The sequence below is a fragment of the Salvelinus fontinalis genome, chromosome 27 (genome assembly GCF_029448725.1).
Source record: "Salvelinus fontinalis isolate EN_2023a chromosome 27, ASM2944872v1, whole genome shotgun sequence".
In the NCBI taxonomy this organism is placed as follows: domain Eukaryota; kingdom Metazoa; phylum Chordata; class Actinopteri; order Salmoniformes; family Salmonidae; genus Salvelinus; species Salvelinus fontinalis.
The window spans coordinates 19,269,975-19,286,268 of NC_074691.1; the positions used below are offsets into that span (position 1 = coordinate 19,269,975).

Here is a 16,294-nt window from a genome sequence, read left to right on the forward strand (position 1 = left end):
AGGCAGCAGAGGATGCTCATGGTTCAGACCATCTCCCAGTATAAGTTTGTTTACCAGGTCCTTATCCAGTTCCTCAAAAACTCCCGTCTCATCTAAACCCTCACCTCTGACCCTTGACCCTTGACCTGGTCCCACATGAGCTGACACAAGGACAATGGAATACTGGTGCCGCAAATAACCCCCCTCGCAGTCCTAGAGGGCTGGGTAAGTGTGAATAGCATGGTGATAGCCTCACTCAGCCCTCTGGTATGGTAGGAGTTTCTGCCATATTGCATACATCTATCTAGTCCTATCAAAGACAGGGGAAAGTAGGTATGTTTTCAGATTTGAACACAGCCAGGGACAACTAATATATCCCAACAGTAATTATACAGAGTGTATATTTCAGACCTCCACATTTAATCTGAAAAGCGTCCTACTATTCAGTCTGTCTCTCTTCTTTATCTTGGAGAGAGAGGCTTTTCTGTTGTATTAGTGATAGCCTCTCTGTCTTATGTCTTGTCAATGGAGAAACCTGAGAGAGATACAGACCAGACTAGCATTCTAGATGTTAGCGTTTAAAGTCACATGCTAAATGATGAGTGTTGGTCGTTTCTTACCTGAATTTAAACCAGGTAAACCCAGGAGACAATTATCTCAGCATTTTCACATTTATTCCTTTAAAACAAATGCTAATTGAATAACTTTTTGGAATATGGTTCCCCATTTGATAATAATGGCATTTCAAATGTAAGGCTAATACACCCTTGTTAATCAAATTGAACCGAAATCTAGGAAAAGGTTAATGACATGGCATTGTTTTTCATTGAATATAATTCTGAGCTCTGTATTGTTAAAATGAGAAACTGTCATTTTTTACACTAAATTAGATGATAAAGCTAACGTTACATAAATGTTTTTTCAGGTGCCACTTAAAAAAAATACAGGACATGGCACTGTTGGTTGTTATTTCAAGTTATGTAGAATCATATGTTTTTCTAAGCTGTCAGAAACCTTTCTAAATCTATGGTAAGATACAGTGAAGACTTGTCTCAACATTTCAATATTTAATATTGTTGTATTTTTTTTATTTTTTTTTTTAACTTTTATTTATTTATCCTAATACCATCCTCATATTTTTCATGAATGTGGCTCATTGGAGTGCATGTTGACAGTCGGATCATCTTTGCAAATAGTTCTGTGGACGTTTGAGTAGGATGTGTCTAAAATTGTCATTGCCCTTCAAGTATTCCACTCACCACTCACGTACTTCCAGATATCTCACATTCCTCATTGTCTTGACTGGTAGTACATCTATTGTTCTTTATCATCCTCAGCCAAATTTTCATGTACATTACAGTATGTCCATTTACAAAGGCATATCAAATACATATATGTTTATCCCAGACTTCCATTGTAATTATCTCCTGTGTTCTCTCCCAAGTAGTTTCACATATTGTAGGCATTCCTTCACCTTTCTTGAGAGAAACACCCTTTCTTTTCATGAGTCTAATGTACAACGCCCAAAGTTATTTTAGTTCTAGATCCTACATGTGTGTAGTCCCAGATGCCAGTATGTCTCTGCTCTAGTTGACTAAAGCAGACTGACACTCAGGCTGCTGAATGTTATGTAGGCCCCAGTTTGTCACACTGTCCCACTCTACAGAGGAGTCCATGAAAGTTCATGTTGAATAGAGAAGTTTGTGTTCTGATATGGTGGCAGTGAGCCAAATCCAGAAGGACAGATAGAGCTGATCCCTAAGATGGAGGACAGACACTAACAGTAGTATTGTGCCTTATTAAAGCGCAGGGATGGGCTACCCGGATGTTTGTTTCCATAGGGAGGGACTGGTAGAGTCCAATCAGATTCAGAGCTATAGATCTACAGTTTGGCAAACTTCCATCTTGGCACCAAGGTTCCATTTAGATTTGGTCTATTTGATATAATGGTATTGTCTCTTGGTGCCAATATAGTGTCCAATGTTTTTTAATCTCAAATTGAGTTTGTCAAACGGTATATCAATGGCTCTGAATTGATGTAAATCTATTTTGATATTATAGACCAGCTAGATATGATCTGTTTTAGACCGTATATTTATCGACCAACATGGGTTGTGTCTAGGGTTACAAAAATCCAGGAACTTCATTAAATTCCCTGGTTTTCCCGAAATCCTGGTTGGAGGACTCCAGATTTCCTGCTTATTCCCTACTTATTCTGGGAATTTCTGGAAAACCAGGGAATTTATTGAAAGTCCAGGAATTTTGCAACCCTAGTTGTGTCCCAAAAGGTTTCAGTGACCAACCAGTCAAAGCCGCAATGGCTGCCATTTGTTTTTGTATAACTGTAAAATCTATCTCTGTAAGGATCTTAGGGCTCAATTCAATCTGTATCGCTGAAGCTCTACAGATGGCGTGATTGAAATTCAATTTCCGATTTAAGCCGAAATCTGCAGCGTTTACCGTGAATGCAGTCTCCTCTAAAGCAGGAAAATTGCCTTTAAATTTCAATCACGCTGTAATGCTGAACATCCGCACTACAAATTGAATCCAGCCGTTAGTGTTCCTATGTGCCTAAACCCAGCTATGGCTGCATCCTACATAATCTGTTATGTTGTTTTTCTATATCTGTGAGAGTTGTGATGCAAAGCCAGCCATGTCTAAATTAACGTGTGTATACCGGGCATGCGAGAAAGATTTCTACAAATGTTTTATTTTTTTTGACTTGGTACCCTTAAAATACCGTAAGATAATGAACTATGCATGCTTTTTTTATATTCCAATGTATATATCTATACTCAAGATACGTATATACGCTTTATGTTCTCTTGACATATGAGTGTTCTATTGCATTCTCTTCTGTTTGTGAGTATTTTCCCACATTGCATTAATGTTAATGTGTTATTTTCCATTTAATGTTTCTGGCATAATTCCTGAGAAACTTTCAATATATGTTGTGTATATATGTTTTGTATATGCTTTTGCCAGTGCATCAAGTCTTTTTTTCTTCCTACCCCCAGTTATGTATGAAGCTGTCATACTTGCTTATTATGCAATAAAGCATTATTTTCTCTACATGCCTGTTCTTGCCGAGGACATTTCTGTACAGTAACTATGACATTGTTTGTGATTTTAAAATCCACCGTTGCTAACAGACGTGTGTTTTCTCCTCTCACACCATTTGAAATGGTAGTTAACACCAACCAACCACAGCGTAAGAACTGGGCGACGTGCTAATGTTTTCTAACCGCCCTCCATTGTGACAGGGTCACTTACACAAGCGTTCTTTAGACCCACCATGACAAAGCAGCTGTCACCACCCAGGCAACGGCTCATCTCATTGGCTGAGAATAACTTTGTTGACACGCAGATCCCACCCACATGTAAGCAACTCAGAATTTATGAAAGACCACAAACAGCTGAGATGTCTATTTAATGGCAATTCTATGGATGATCTATTCTCATAAAACAAGCATGCATTTGGGGAGAGAATTGTCCCAAGTGCACCTCAATCCATGAAAACATTTAGACATATTAACAAAAGTTTGACAGGAATCAAAGATCTGCTCAGTACAAAGGTATTCCATATTTAATAACTGCACTCGTAGTCAAGACCTCAAATGTATAAAATATTTTAACCACATAATTAAATAGATCATATCTCCATGACTTTACCATTCTCCTCCTACTGTGCTTTAAAACCAAGGAGAAGGGAAAGTGCCGTACACTGTAGCTCTTTGTGTGTGAGAGAGAGACAAAGAGAGACTTCATTTCTGTTATTCCCAGTGTGTGAGGTCACTTCATTTCTGTTATTCCCAGTGTGTGAGGTCACTTTGTTTATTTATGCATCTCGATCTCTTTACGAAGCTCTATCAGATACTGATGATCCTTTCCATGAGCCACCTCCATTATGGCCATCGCCTGGACGCACACACACACACACAAAGAGAAGAGTTTAACAGTCTGCTATGTCTTTCACTCAAATTGACAGATTCAATAGAAGCATATATTTTCGTATCTCTCACTACATGTTATAACAAGTAACCGCTATGGAAATGGAACTAACAGGCTTCTAGTAATGTTACCTTCTTCAGGGCGTCGATGCCCGATAACTTTCTCTCCAGGCCCAGGTACAGACGGCCCAACTTCAGATACATGGAGGCCACATTCATGGAGTAGGGAGGGTACAGTATGCTAGAGAGGTCAAGAAAAGGTATATGGTTACTATCAGCTGACCTAGACAGGTAAGAATCACTGTACAAATCTGGGGAGATAAACATTACAGCTATACTGTATCAATTTGACAGGTGAGGAAACGGATCATAACCTGAAGGGTTTTAGGGGAATATGGATCAGTTTCTGTAGGGTTCCAGGTGTATGTATGGATCAGTCCTTCAAGGGTTCTAGGTGTATGTATGAATCAGTACTTGAAGGGTTCTAGGTGTATGTATGGATCAGTCCCTGAAGGGTTCTAAGTGTATGGATCAGTACCTGTAGGGTTCTAGGTGTATGTATGGATCAGTCCCTGAAGGGTTCTATGTGTATTTATGGATCAGTACCTGAAGGGTTCTAGGTGTATGTATGGATCAGTACCTGTAGGGTTATATGTGTATGTATGATCAGTACCTGAAGGGTTCTAGGTGTAAGTATTGATTATTCCCTGAAGGGTTCTATGTGTATGTATGGATCAATACCTGTAGGGTTCTATGTGTAAGCATTGATCAGTCCCTGAAGGGTTCTATGTGTATGTATGGATCAGTACCTGTAGGGTTCTATGTATATGTATGGATCAGTCCCTGAAGGGTTCTATGTATATGTATGGATCAGTCCCTGAAGGGTTCTATGTGTATGTATGGATCAGTACCTGAAGGGTTCTATGTGTATGTATGATCAGTACCTGAAGGGTTCTAGGTGTAAGTATTGATTATTCCCTGAAGGGTTCTATGTGTATGTATGGATCAATACCTGTAGGGTTCTATGTGTAAGCATTGATCAGTCCCTGAAGGGTTCTATGTGTATGTATGGATCAGTACCTGTAGGGTTCTATGTATATGTATGGATCAGTCCCTGAAGGGTTCTATGTATATATCAGTCCCTGAAGGGTTCTATGTGTATGTATGGATCAGTACCTGAAGGGTTCTATGTGTATGTATGGATCAGTACCTGTAGGATTTGAGGACCTTCTCTCCATAACGGATGGCTTCGTCCCAATCCCCCATGTAGAGACACACTCCCATGGCCTGGTACATCATGTGCAGCATGTACACGTTGGAGTCCTCAAACACCTCACCCATCTTGTCCAGGCTCAGCTGGCACATCTCCATCAGCTCTCCAGGGGGTGCTCAAGAGTCAAGGTCAAGACTGAATTTACAGAATCAGGAACTAAGTCAGTGAGACTGTAAGCCAATTTAGCCAACTTCTACGCTGTAGATATTTGAGCTGTTGGGCAGAAATTAAAACCTATAATATAAGACACTTATTTGCATCTCTAAACTCGTCCACTTTAGCCTAGGTTGAGAGGCTACATGGAGAGAAGGATATTTTTCAGATATTTTTCTGCTATTTGTTTGGCAGAACGGAACTCTTTGATGGTGTTCCTAGCGTAGCGCATCATGCTACTGATCTCCTCCGGTCCTGGAGACTTGTTCCTCTTACGCACCTTCAGCTTCAACTTGTCCTAAAACAATTAACATTTGGGTGACGTATCCCTTTAAAATCTGAATTATTCAAATATGAATATTCAAGATTTAGGAAGTAACTGATGATCATACATAGGCCTCTTACTTTAGATTTGGTTTTACACTCTTTGCAGTCGCAGGTGAAATAGTACGCGTCTCTCAACCTCTCGTTTCTGTCTGCTGTAGGGTAGAGGAGGTCTATGTAGCTGGTGAACACCTGGGAACACACACACAATACATGTATAAACATTCACCATTTAAGTTACTATTCATACAAGTCGTATATTGAGATCAGTGAGATCCATTTCATATCGGCTCAGCTTTTTTGATCACCAGTCCTCAGAACAGGTTTTAAAATAACACCGCAAAGCTATTTAATCAGCTGCTGCTGTGTCTGCTCCTTCTCTCCTCCCTCCCTTCATCTTCTAAGACCCCACTAAGCCACACACTCCATCTACAGTGTGTTCCTCAAAAGGCCCCTTGCCAAGATGAGAGACACAGACTAGACTACTGCAAGCCACCTATGACCTAACTTCCTGTCACCTGCCTACATCCAACCCCGGTCATGACAAGGTTCAGTCCCACTATGCACTTCTCTGACTCAGCCACGTACTAGCAATTCAATACATGACACTGTTGCCCACTTCTACCTGCACCTTCCCTTAACCCCTCAATACTCTCCCCCTTCCTACCTGAAACATTGAACCTTGACACCAACCCACCACTGCCTTCCAACAGCTGTCCCCATCCTTACCTCTTCCCCAGGGGTCATGTCCTGCACAGCCCGGACCTCGGCCACATTCCCCTTGTACGTCACTATGACGTTAGGACAGCAGCTGTGGTTTACCAGGGCCACACTGAGAGAGAGAGAAAAGGAGATAGATGGGGGGTGAGCATGGGAACAAAGAGGGAGAGAAATGGGAAATAAATGGGAGACAGAGAGAAGGGGGAAAATACGGAAAAGGGGTGCTAATAACATCGCCATAGGAATGACATGAACACTCCCAGAGGGAACAACTTCATCATAACTGTTTACATGTATTTTTGTTGTGTTAACATTCACTCTATATACTATACTGAGGTCACAGAGGCCTCTTTTGGTTAGCGGTCTAGTTTACCCAGATGCAAATAAAAAAAACTATCTCATAGCTAGCCAGCTGTGCCATGGCACTGGCCCACTCATCAAAGGGAGTGGGATATTATTTCTTCCAATGCCTTAAGAGTAAGCGCTTAGCTGTTGTGGTGGCCAGGATAAGCCATCTCTTTTCAAAGGAAACATACAGTAGGCCTCTCTTAAATGTGTCGGGCCCTAAATAGTGAGCTAGGCATGGGCCTATGGAGAGAACGGAGGACTGAAAAGAACTACCACAGGCTGACTGGGCAAATACAGACACTTCACTACACACTCACTATCCAAGGAGATTTACAATCAAACAGCCTGTGTGTGTGTGACACCATTTACAAATTACCCACCACCACAGAAGGGATAGTTTACTTTTTATGCTGGTCTAGGATTAGCTTTCCTTTGTCTGTGTGTGTGTGTGTGTGTGTGTGTGTGTGTGTGTGTGTGTGTGTGTGTGTGTGTGTGTGTGTGTGTGTGTGTGTGTGTGTGTGTGTGTGTGTGTGTGTGTGTGTGTGTGTGTGTGTGTGTGTGTGTGTGTGTGTGTGTGTGTGTGTGTGTCTGTCTGTGTCTGTGTGTGTGTGTGTGTGTGTGTCTGTGTGTGTGTGTATTCTTACTCAGGGTAGACTGCTGAGCCCATTTTCGACAACTCCTCATCCTCCACTGTGAAGCCATTACAATTGACCTGGAAGACAGAAGAGGGAAGGAGTCCCAGAATGGGTACAGACCTACAATAAGACAGAAACTAGAGGGACACTGAGGTGATACGAAAGACAATAGTTTTTCTTTGTAATTAAAACTGCAGAGAAAATGTGAGTGTGTGTGTGTGTTTTACCTGTGAGAAAAGTGTGAGGAGGGCTGTTTTGCTGGGGAAGTCCAGGTTTTTGGAGTAGAACTGGTGCAGGCTGGCTATGTCTCCCTCGTTCATCTCCCTCTTCTCATTGTCTACATCGTCTATGTCTGAGAGACACAATGAAGGAGAGAGAGAGAGAAACTCACTTAAAGATTGTGTAAAATATTACAAATGATGGTGTCTCCACAAACCTTATTGTCGAAGAGATGTCATATGAATAAAGTTGATCTAAACTTGTGCTGCTCTTCCTGCTGTGGGCTCCCTGAGAGGGTCTTTCCTTCCATGCTAATCCTTGGACAGCTGCAAAGAGCTTCCAATCACGAGTCCTTCCCCCCACCATTCATATTTTTAACCTTTATTTAACTAGGAAAGTCAGTTAAGAACAAATTCTTATTTTCAATGACTGCCTAGGAACAGTGGGTCAACTGCCTTGTTCAGGGTCAGAACGACAGATTTTTACCTTGTCAGCTCGGGGATTTGATCTTGTAACCTTTCAGTTACAAGTCCAATGCTCTAATTAATTGTATGTTCAATGTATGTAAAGCTGCTGTGCTATCAGGATGAATGGATGTATTCTATAAGGGGGACATTCGTTGGGAGGCTCTGGTAAAGGCCTGGTAGAGGAGAGTGTCGGGTGACATTTCTCACTAATGTATAAATAGAGAGGGCCAGCTTGACAACACTATTCTGTCTGTCTCTCTGAAGACTAGGTTTGAAGATAAGCTGTTGATCAAAAGCAATCAGTATTAGGGCCAAAACATGGATGAATGATAATTACACTAGATTACATTATACTGTATATACAGTATATGGTAGCGACCTTAACCCAACACCTAGCAACCTTCTCATTACTTTTGGATCTCTTGGCGTAACAGCTAAGGGGTTGGGTTGACAGTCACTGGACCCGGATTCGGGTCCTGATCGGGGCTACACCCCGAATTTGCTACATATGGTATAAGAAGTGAGTTAGCATGCATGAGGCCTTCAGCTAGGCGTGTACATGTGAGGTACCAAGTCCAAGAGGTACCAATGATAGTGTAATGAATTCGGAACCCCCCCAAATTCATTACGCTATCATTGTATCTTCTTTTACTTTGTGTCACGTTCAGTACCATGATGAAAGAGATGTATGTCAATAAGCAGACACAACACAATGGAACACTCAGTGTATTGACTCATTCTCTCTGTGGGTGTTTTGTTAGTACGTGATTCCAGCTCTCCAATCAGCAGCAGCTTCTCTGACGTACTCCTCTCTTTCTGGGCTTTCTGCAAAAACAGACAGAGACAGTTGAGTTAACACCCTCTGTCTGCCAAAATAAGCATCCCAAAACAACTAGCAGCACTAACAACACAGATACCATACAGACCTTAATAAGCTTTTACTGCAGCGGGCTAAATCAGGATCACACAGAGTGTTTCTTGGTAGTCTTAAACAAATCTACTTTGAAACACCTCACACACACGGTTATGGGCTTAAAAAAGAAGACACCTGTACCATGTCAGATATAGAGTTGAAATATAGAGTTGAAATGTATTACATTGAGTTTGCATCCCAATATGACACTTTATATACATCACAGAAGACTGAAACATAACAAAACCATTTGAAATAGAAAAAACTGATTTTGGCGTTTATTAATTATGAAATGAGGCAGTCGCTACTCTTCCTGGTGTCCGGAAAAATTAAGGCAGTTATACAATTTGAAAAATATTACAATAAATTCATTACAGAATTCACAACACACTAAGTGTGTGCCCTCAGGCCCATACTCCATACTCTATGTTGCTTCATAGTCCTTGCTGTTACATAAGATGTATTTTTATATTTTTTAAATCTGATTCTACTGCTTGTATTAGTTACCTGATGTGGAAAAGTTCCATGTAGTCATGGCTCTATCTAGTACTGTGCGCCTCCCATAGTCTGTTCTGGACTTGGGGACTGTGTGCTAGTCGTTTAAACAAAGCTCACTGCTTTCAACATGTCAATACCTCTCACAAATACCAGTAGTGATGAAGTAAATCTCTCCTCTACTTTGAGCCAAGAGAGATTGACATGCATATTACTAATGTTTGCTCTCTGTGTACATCCAAGGACCAGCCGTGCTGCCCTGTTCTGGGCCATTTACAATTTCCCTAAGTCTCTCTTTGTGGCACCTGACCACACGACTGAACAGTAGTCCAGGTGCAACAAAACTAGAGCCTGTAGGACCTGCCTTGTCCCTATTTTAGCTATTGTTGTATCAATATGTTTTGACCATGACAGTTGGTCATGACACCTCAATTTCCACATTATTTATTACAAGATTTAGTTCAAGTTTAGGGTTAGTGAATGATTTGTCCCAATACAATGCTTTAGGTTTTTGAAATATGTAGGGCTAATTTATTCCTTGCCATCCATTCTGAAACTAACTGCAGCTCTTTTTTAAGTGTTGCAATCTAGTCGCTGTAGTAGCTGACTTGTATAGTGTTGAGTCATCCGCATACATAGACACTCTGGCTTTACTCAAAGTCAGTGGCATGTCGTTAGTAAAGATTGAAAAAAGTAAGGGGCCCAGCTGCCCTGGGGAATTCCTGATTCTACCTGGATTATGTTGGAGAGGCTTCCATTAAAGAACACCCTCCGTGTTCTGTTAGACAGGTAACAATTTATCCACAATATTGCAGGGGGGTGTAAAGTCATAAGACATAAGTTTTTCCAGCAGCAGACTATGATCGAAAAGGTCAAAAGCCGCACTGAAGTCTAACCAAACAGCCCCTAAAATATTTGTATTACCAATTTCTCTGAGCCAATCATTAGTCATTTGTGTAAGTGCTGTGTTTGGTGAATGTCCTTCCTTATAAGCGTGCTGAAAGTCTGTTGTCAATTTGTTTACTGTAAAATAGCATTGTATCTGGTCAAACACTATTCTTTCCAAAACTTTACTAAGGGTTGGTAACAGGCTGATTGGTCGACTATTTGAGCCAGTAAAGGGGGCTTTGCTTCCCTCCAGGTCTGAGGGCACACCCTTTCTAGTAGGCATAAATTGAAAATATGGCAAACAGGAGTGACAATATCATCCGTTCTTATCCTCAGTAATTTTCCATTCCATTTGTTGCTGACATGTCATGCCTAAATTTGCTAATCTTGCCAATGAAAAAATCATTGAAGTAGTTGGCAACATCAGTTGGTTTTGAAATTAATGAGTCATCTGATTCAATGAAGGATGGAACTGAGATAGCCTTTTTTCACTAAATTTAAATGAAGATGCTCCAAAGCTTTTTACTATCATTCTTTCATAGTGTAGTTTCTTCTTCTTTTTACTCAGTTTAGTCACATGATTTCTCAAATTGCAATATGCTTGCCAATCTTTTGTGTAGCCAGAATTATTTGTCATTCCTTTTACCTCATCCTTCTGTCATACAATTTTTTAAATTCCTCATCAATCCATGTGGGATTTAACACCACGGACTAACAAATATTTTTTACAACATCAACATAGGAATCACTATAAAACGTATTGTACGACCTCTTATACACTATATTTTGCCAGCCGTTGGAACTTTGGTTGTCCTAGATATGGCTACTATTTTGTGATCACTACATCCAATGGATCTGGATACTGCTCATCATCACACTGGTAGAGTTACTGGTAGTGACTGTGGAATAGAGCTACTTCTCTCTCTCACCTGTTTGGCGATTATCCTAGCCACCAGTCGGACGGACTCAGATGGACACCATTTTTCCCCGTACGCTATCATGGCCCCGCACTCCAGCTTGTGCATGGCCCAATCCCCTTTCTGAGGAACACACACAGGAGTTATGTTTAAGAATGTTGACCCACTAAAGGTGTCCATTTGATACCACAACTGTATAACTTGTGCTAGCCTCCACTCATACACCTTTTGATTGGATGGAGCGTGCTAAAGAGATAGACAGCATGCAACTCCACAGACTTTGGATCATATTACCCCCAACATATTTGCCCCTCTATTACAAGCTACCTCACCGTCTCCAATTACATTTACATTTTAGTCAATTGGTGGACACTCTTATCCATAGCGATTTGCATTCATCTTGAGATAGATAGGTGGGACAACCACATATCACAGTCATAGTAAGTACGGCAAAGTCAATGCTAGTTGGGGTGGTTGGGGGGGGGGGGGGGATATTTAAGATACTCTGTGAAGAGGTAGGGTTTCAGACGTACACCCCCATTACTCATGCCCGACAGAAAATATCCCCGACCACATTAACCCACAATTCGAAACAACCAGTCTTTAGGGATGACCCTAACCTAAACTATATGCTTTCCCCTAACCCTGCTGATATAGTATATCCTCTACCCTCTTACCTACCCACTCAAAACTAACTCCTCTACCCCAGCCCCATCCATTCCCTCAGCCATTCCTGGAACTATAGGCATTCTGCCTACAGGATATTAGTGACACATTGTCTGCCCTCTAATATAGAACACACAGGACTTCACATTCAGAACTGAGAGTATACAGTATACACACTGATGCTGGAAGATAATGCAATGTTAGGTACTTGTCTATGGCTGTATGCATGTACAGTACCAGTCATGAGTTTGGAGACACCTACTCATTCAAGGGATTTAGAAAAGTAGAAAAGTAGTGAAGATATCAATACTATGAAATAACACACATATGGAATTATGTAGTAACCAAAAAACTATTAAATAAATCAAAATATATGTTATATTTGAGATTTTTTAAAGATTATTTTCCTTTGCCTTCATGACAGCTTTGCACACTCTTGGCATTCTCCCAACCAGCTTCATGAGGAAGTTACCTGGAATGCATTACAATTAACAGGTGTGCCTTGATAAAAGTTAATTTGTGGAATTTATTTCCTTCTTAATGCGTTTGAGCCAATCAGTTGTGTTGTGACAAGGCAGGGTATACAGAAGGTAGCCCTATTTGGTAAATGACCAAGTCCATATTATGGCAAGAACAGCTCAAGCAAAGATAAATGACAGTCCATCATTACTTTAAGACATGAAGCTAAGTCAATCCTGAAAATTTCAAGAACTTTGAAAGTTTCTTCAAGTGCAGTCGCAAAAACCATCAAGTGCTATGATGAAACTGGCTCTCATGAGGACCACCACAGGAAAGGAACACCCAAAGTTACCTCTGCTGCAGAGGATAAGTTCATTAGAGTTAACTGCACCTCAGATTGCAGCCCAAATAAATGCTTCACAAAGTTCAAGTAACAGACACATCTCAACATCAACTGTTCAGAGCAGACTGCGTGAATCAAGCCTTCATGGTTGAATTGCTGCAAAGAAACCACTACTAAAGGACACCAATAAGAAGAAGAAACTTGCTTGGGCCAAGAAACACGAGCAATGGACATTAGACCGATGGAAATCTTTTCTTTGGTCTGATGAGTCCAAACTTAATATTTGTGGTTCCAACCGCCATGTCTTTGTGAGACGCAGAGTAGGTGAACGCATGTGTGGTTTCCACCGTGACGCATGGAGGAGGAGGTGTGATGGTTTGGGGGTGCTTTGCTGGTGACACCGTCTGTGATTTATTTGGAAGTCAAGTCACACGTAATCAGCATGGCTACCACAGCATTCTGCAGTGATACGCCATCCCATCTGGTTTGCGCTTAGTGGGAGTATCATTTGTTTTTCAAAAGGGCAATGACCCAAAACACACCTCCAGGCTGTGTAAGGGCTATTTGACCAAGAAGGAGAGTGATGGAGTGCTGCATCAGATGACCTGGCCTCCACAATCACCCAACCTCAACCAAATTGAGATGGTTTGGGATGAGTTGGACCACAGAGTGGAGGAAAAGCAGCCAACAAGTGTTCAGCATGTGTGGGAACTCCTTCAAGACTGTTGGAAAAGCATTCCAGGTGAAGCTGGTTGAGAGAATGCCAAGAGTGTGCAAAGCTGTCATCAAGGCAGGGTGGCTACTTTGAAGAATCTAAAATCTAAAATATATTTTGATTTGTTTAACACTTTTTTGGTTACTACATAATTCCATATGTGTTATTTCATAGTTTTGAGGTCTTCACTATTATTCTACAATGTAGTAAATAGTCAAAATAAAGAAAAACCCTTGAATGAGTAGGTGTGTCCAAACTTTGACTGATACTGTATGTACGTGCAATGTCATCGCCATCATCATCATCATGTCTTACCTGACATTTCACATTGCAATACAACGCTTTTTTGCACTTCCCACATTTTGCCAAGCCCTCCTTCCTATGGATGACAAGACAATGGGTTAGTGGGGAATGAATACTAAAATATCCATAGCTTCTAGTCACATTTTCACCTAATACTGTTACAAACAGGGCATCACAGCCAGGTAAATACTGCTTCGCAGAGCACAGTGGTATGCTATCATGGCACAGTTTAGCAGCCACTACCAAACATAGTAAGGAGTCAATTCCATTTCAATTAACTTCCTTTATTGACTGAGTTGAAATGGATTTGGCCCCAACCCTGAATATGGTTCCTGATGACCATGGCATACACAACTGCTGTAGATACACACACATGACATGTATGGCTGAGACATGACAGTCTGTAGTAGAGGTCGACCGATTAATCGGAATGGCCGATTAATCGGGGCCGATTTCAAGTTTTCATAACAATCGGAAATCGGTATTTTTGGGCGCCGATTTGTTTTTAATAATTGTATTTATTTTACACCTTTGTTTAAAACCTCTTGTCAATAGGGGGGCGCTGTTTTCACTTTGGAAAAAATCGTGCCCAAATTAAACTGCCTCGTACTCTATTCTAGATCGTACAATATGCATATTATTATTACTATTGGATAGAAAACACTCTCAAGTTTCTAAAACTGTTTGAATTATATCTGTGAGTAAAACAGAACTCATTTTGCAGTAAACTTCCAGACAGGAAGTGAAAAATCTGAAAACGAGGCTCTGTTTCAGGGCCTGCCTATTCAACTGCCTAATATTTATCGATATGCATGCACTTCATACGCCTTCCACTAGATGTCAACAGGCAGTGGAAGGTGGAATGGGGTGTCTAGCTTGATCTGAGGTCGAACAAGAGCTCTTGGAATGACGTGTCCAGAAGTTCCTTTCTCTACCTAGGCGCGGGAAGCACCTCCATATTGTCTTATGATAAGCGTTCGGTATACACGGTTAATATCTCCGGCTCTGTTTATATTTGATACATATTAGAAAAACATCATAAAGTAGGTTTTTTCAACCGAGTTTCATCAGTTTATTCAATGTTTATTGAGACTTTTGGAGTTTTCCGTTCTTTGCGTCGAGAGAAACTGGGAACGTCATCAACATTGGCTAGCATTGTGGCACGAATTCGACAAGAGAAAAGGACATTCTAAAACCAAACAACGATTTATCCTCGACCTAGGACTCCTTGTACAAGATTCTGATGGAAGCTCAACAAAAGTAAGAACAATTTATGATGTTATTTCGTATTTCTGTGGAAAATGTTATTCCTATTCTCTGACGTTTTGGCGGGCGCTATCTTGCAATAACGCAAGCTGTTTGTTATGGGAAAGTTATTTTTAAAAATCGAACACGGCGGTTGCATTAAGAACCAGTGTATCTTTCATTTGCAATACAACAAGTATTTTTATGTAAAGTTTATGATGAGTTCTTTGGTCAGATTAGGTGAGTGTCCAAAATAGCTCCGGACATTCTGGTGAATCGATGCTACATATTCACAATGTATAACCACAGTTTGCAGCTCTAAATATGCACATTTTCGAACAAAACATAAGTGTATTGTATAACCTGATGTTATAAGACTGTCATCTGATGAAGTTGGTCAAGGTTAGTGATTAATTTTATATCTTTTGCTGGTTTTTGCGAATGCTATCTATGCGGTGAATAAATGCGGTTGTGTGTTTGGGTATGTGTTTTTGGTTTTCGCTGTAAAACACTTTTTAAAAAATCGGAAATATTGGCTGGATTCACAAGATGTTTATCTTTCATTTGCTGTACACCATGTATTTTTCATAAATGTTTTATGATGAGTATTTAGGTATTTCACGTTGCTCTCTGTAATTATTCTGGCTGCTTTGGTGATATTTTTGATGGTAGCTGCAATGTAAAACTATGATTTATACCTCAAATATGTACATTTTCGAACAAAACAGAAATGTATTGTATAACATGTTATAAGACTGTCATCTGATGAAGTTGTTTCTTGGTTAGTGACTAATTATATCTCTATTTGGTCGGTTTTGTGATAGCTACCTATGCGGTAGAAACATGGTGAAAATATGCGGTTGAGTCTTTGGCTATTGTGGTTAGCTAATAGAAATACATATTGGGTTTTCGCTGTAAAACATTTTAAAAATCGGAAATGATGGCTGGATTCACAAGATGTTTATCTTTCATTTGCTGTATTGGACTTGTGATTTCATGATATTTATATGCTATTATTTACTTGTGGCGCTATGCTAAGCTATGCTAGTCAGATTTTACTGATGAGGATGCTTCCGGATCCGGGATGGGTGTTAAGTAAAGGTTAATCTTTATTTAACTAGGCAAGTCAGTTAAGAACACATTCTTATTTTCAATGACGGCCTAGGAACGAGGCAGAACGACAGATTTTTAACCTTGTCAGCTCGGGGGATCCAATCTTGCAACCTTACAGTTAACTAGTCCAATGCTCTAACACTGATTACATTGCACTCCACGAGGAGCC

General features: G+C 40.5%; 2 protein-coding genes across 2 annotated transcripts in view; one reads left to right on the forward strand and one right to left on the reverse strand.

Moving 5' to 3' along the window:
• Window positions 1–3,051, forward strand: part of LOC129825239 (tyrosine-protein phosphatase non-receptor type 14-like) — a gene marked incomplete in the record, with an annotated part of 76,934 nt that extends 73,883 nt beyond the window's left edge. The window contains 1 exon segment of the mRNA XM_055885159.1: window positions 1–3,051. Within this exon segment, the coding sequence (XP_055741134.1) occupies window positions 1–96 (96 nt within the window).
• A 339-nt stretch (window positions 3,052–3,390) lies between these two features.
• Window positions 3,391–16,294, reverse strand: part of LOC129825240 (N-lysine methyltransferase SMYD2-A-like) — a 35,585-nt gene continuing 22,681 nt past the window's right edge. The window contains exons 2-12 of the mRNA XM_055885160.1: window positions 13,780–13,843; window positions 11,294–11,404; window positions 8,833–8,893; window positions 7,610–7,734; window positions 7,392–7,459; window positions 6,409–6,511; window positions 5,761–5,871; window positions 5,518–5,653; window positions 5,140–5,314; window positions 4,062–4,170; window positions 3,391–3,897 (exon numbers count right to left, since the gene is read on the reverse strand). Coding sequence (XP_055741135.1) covers window positions 3,814–3,897; window positions 4,062–4,170; window positions 5,140–5,314; window positions 5,518–5,653; window positions 5,761–5,871; window positions 6,409–6,511; window positions 7,392–7,459; window positions 7,610–7,734; window positions 8,833–8,893; window positions 11,294–11,404; window positions 13,780–13,843 — 1,147 coding nt within the window. The 3' untranslated portion in view covers window positions 3,391–3,813. The remainder of the gene's footprint in view (window positions 3,898–4,061; window positions 4,171–5,139; window positions 5,315–5,517; window positions 5,654–5,760; window positions 5,872–6,408; window positions 6,512–7,391; window positions 7,460–7,609; window positions 7,735–8,832; window positions 8,894–11,293; window positions 11,405–13,779; window positions 13,844–16,294) is intronic.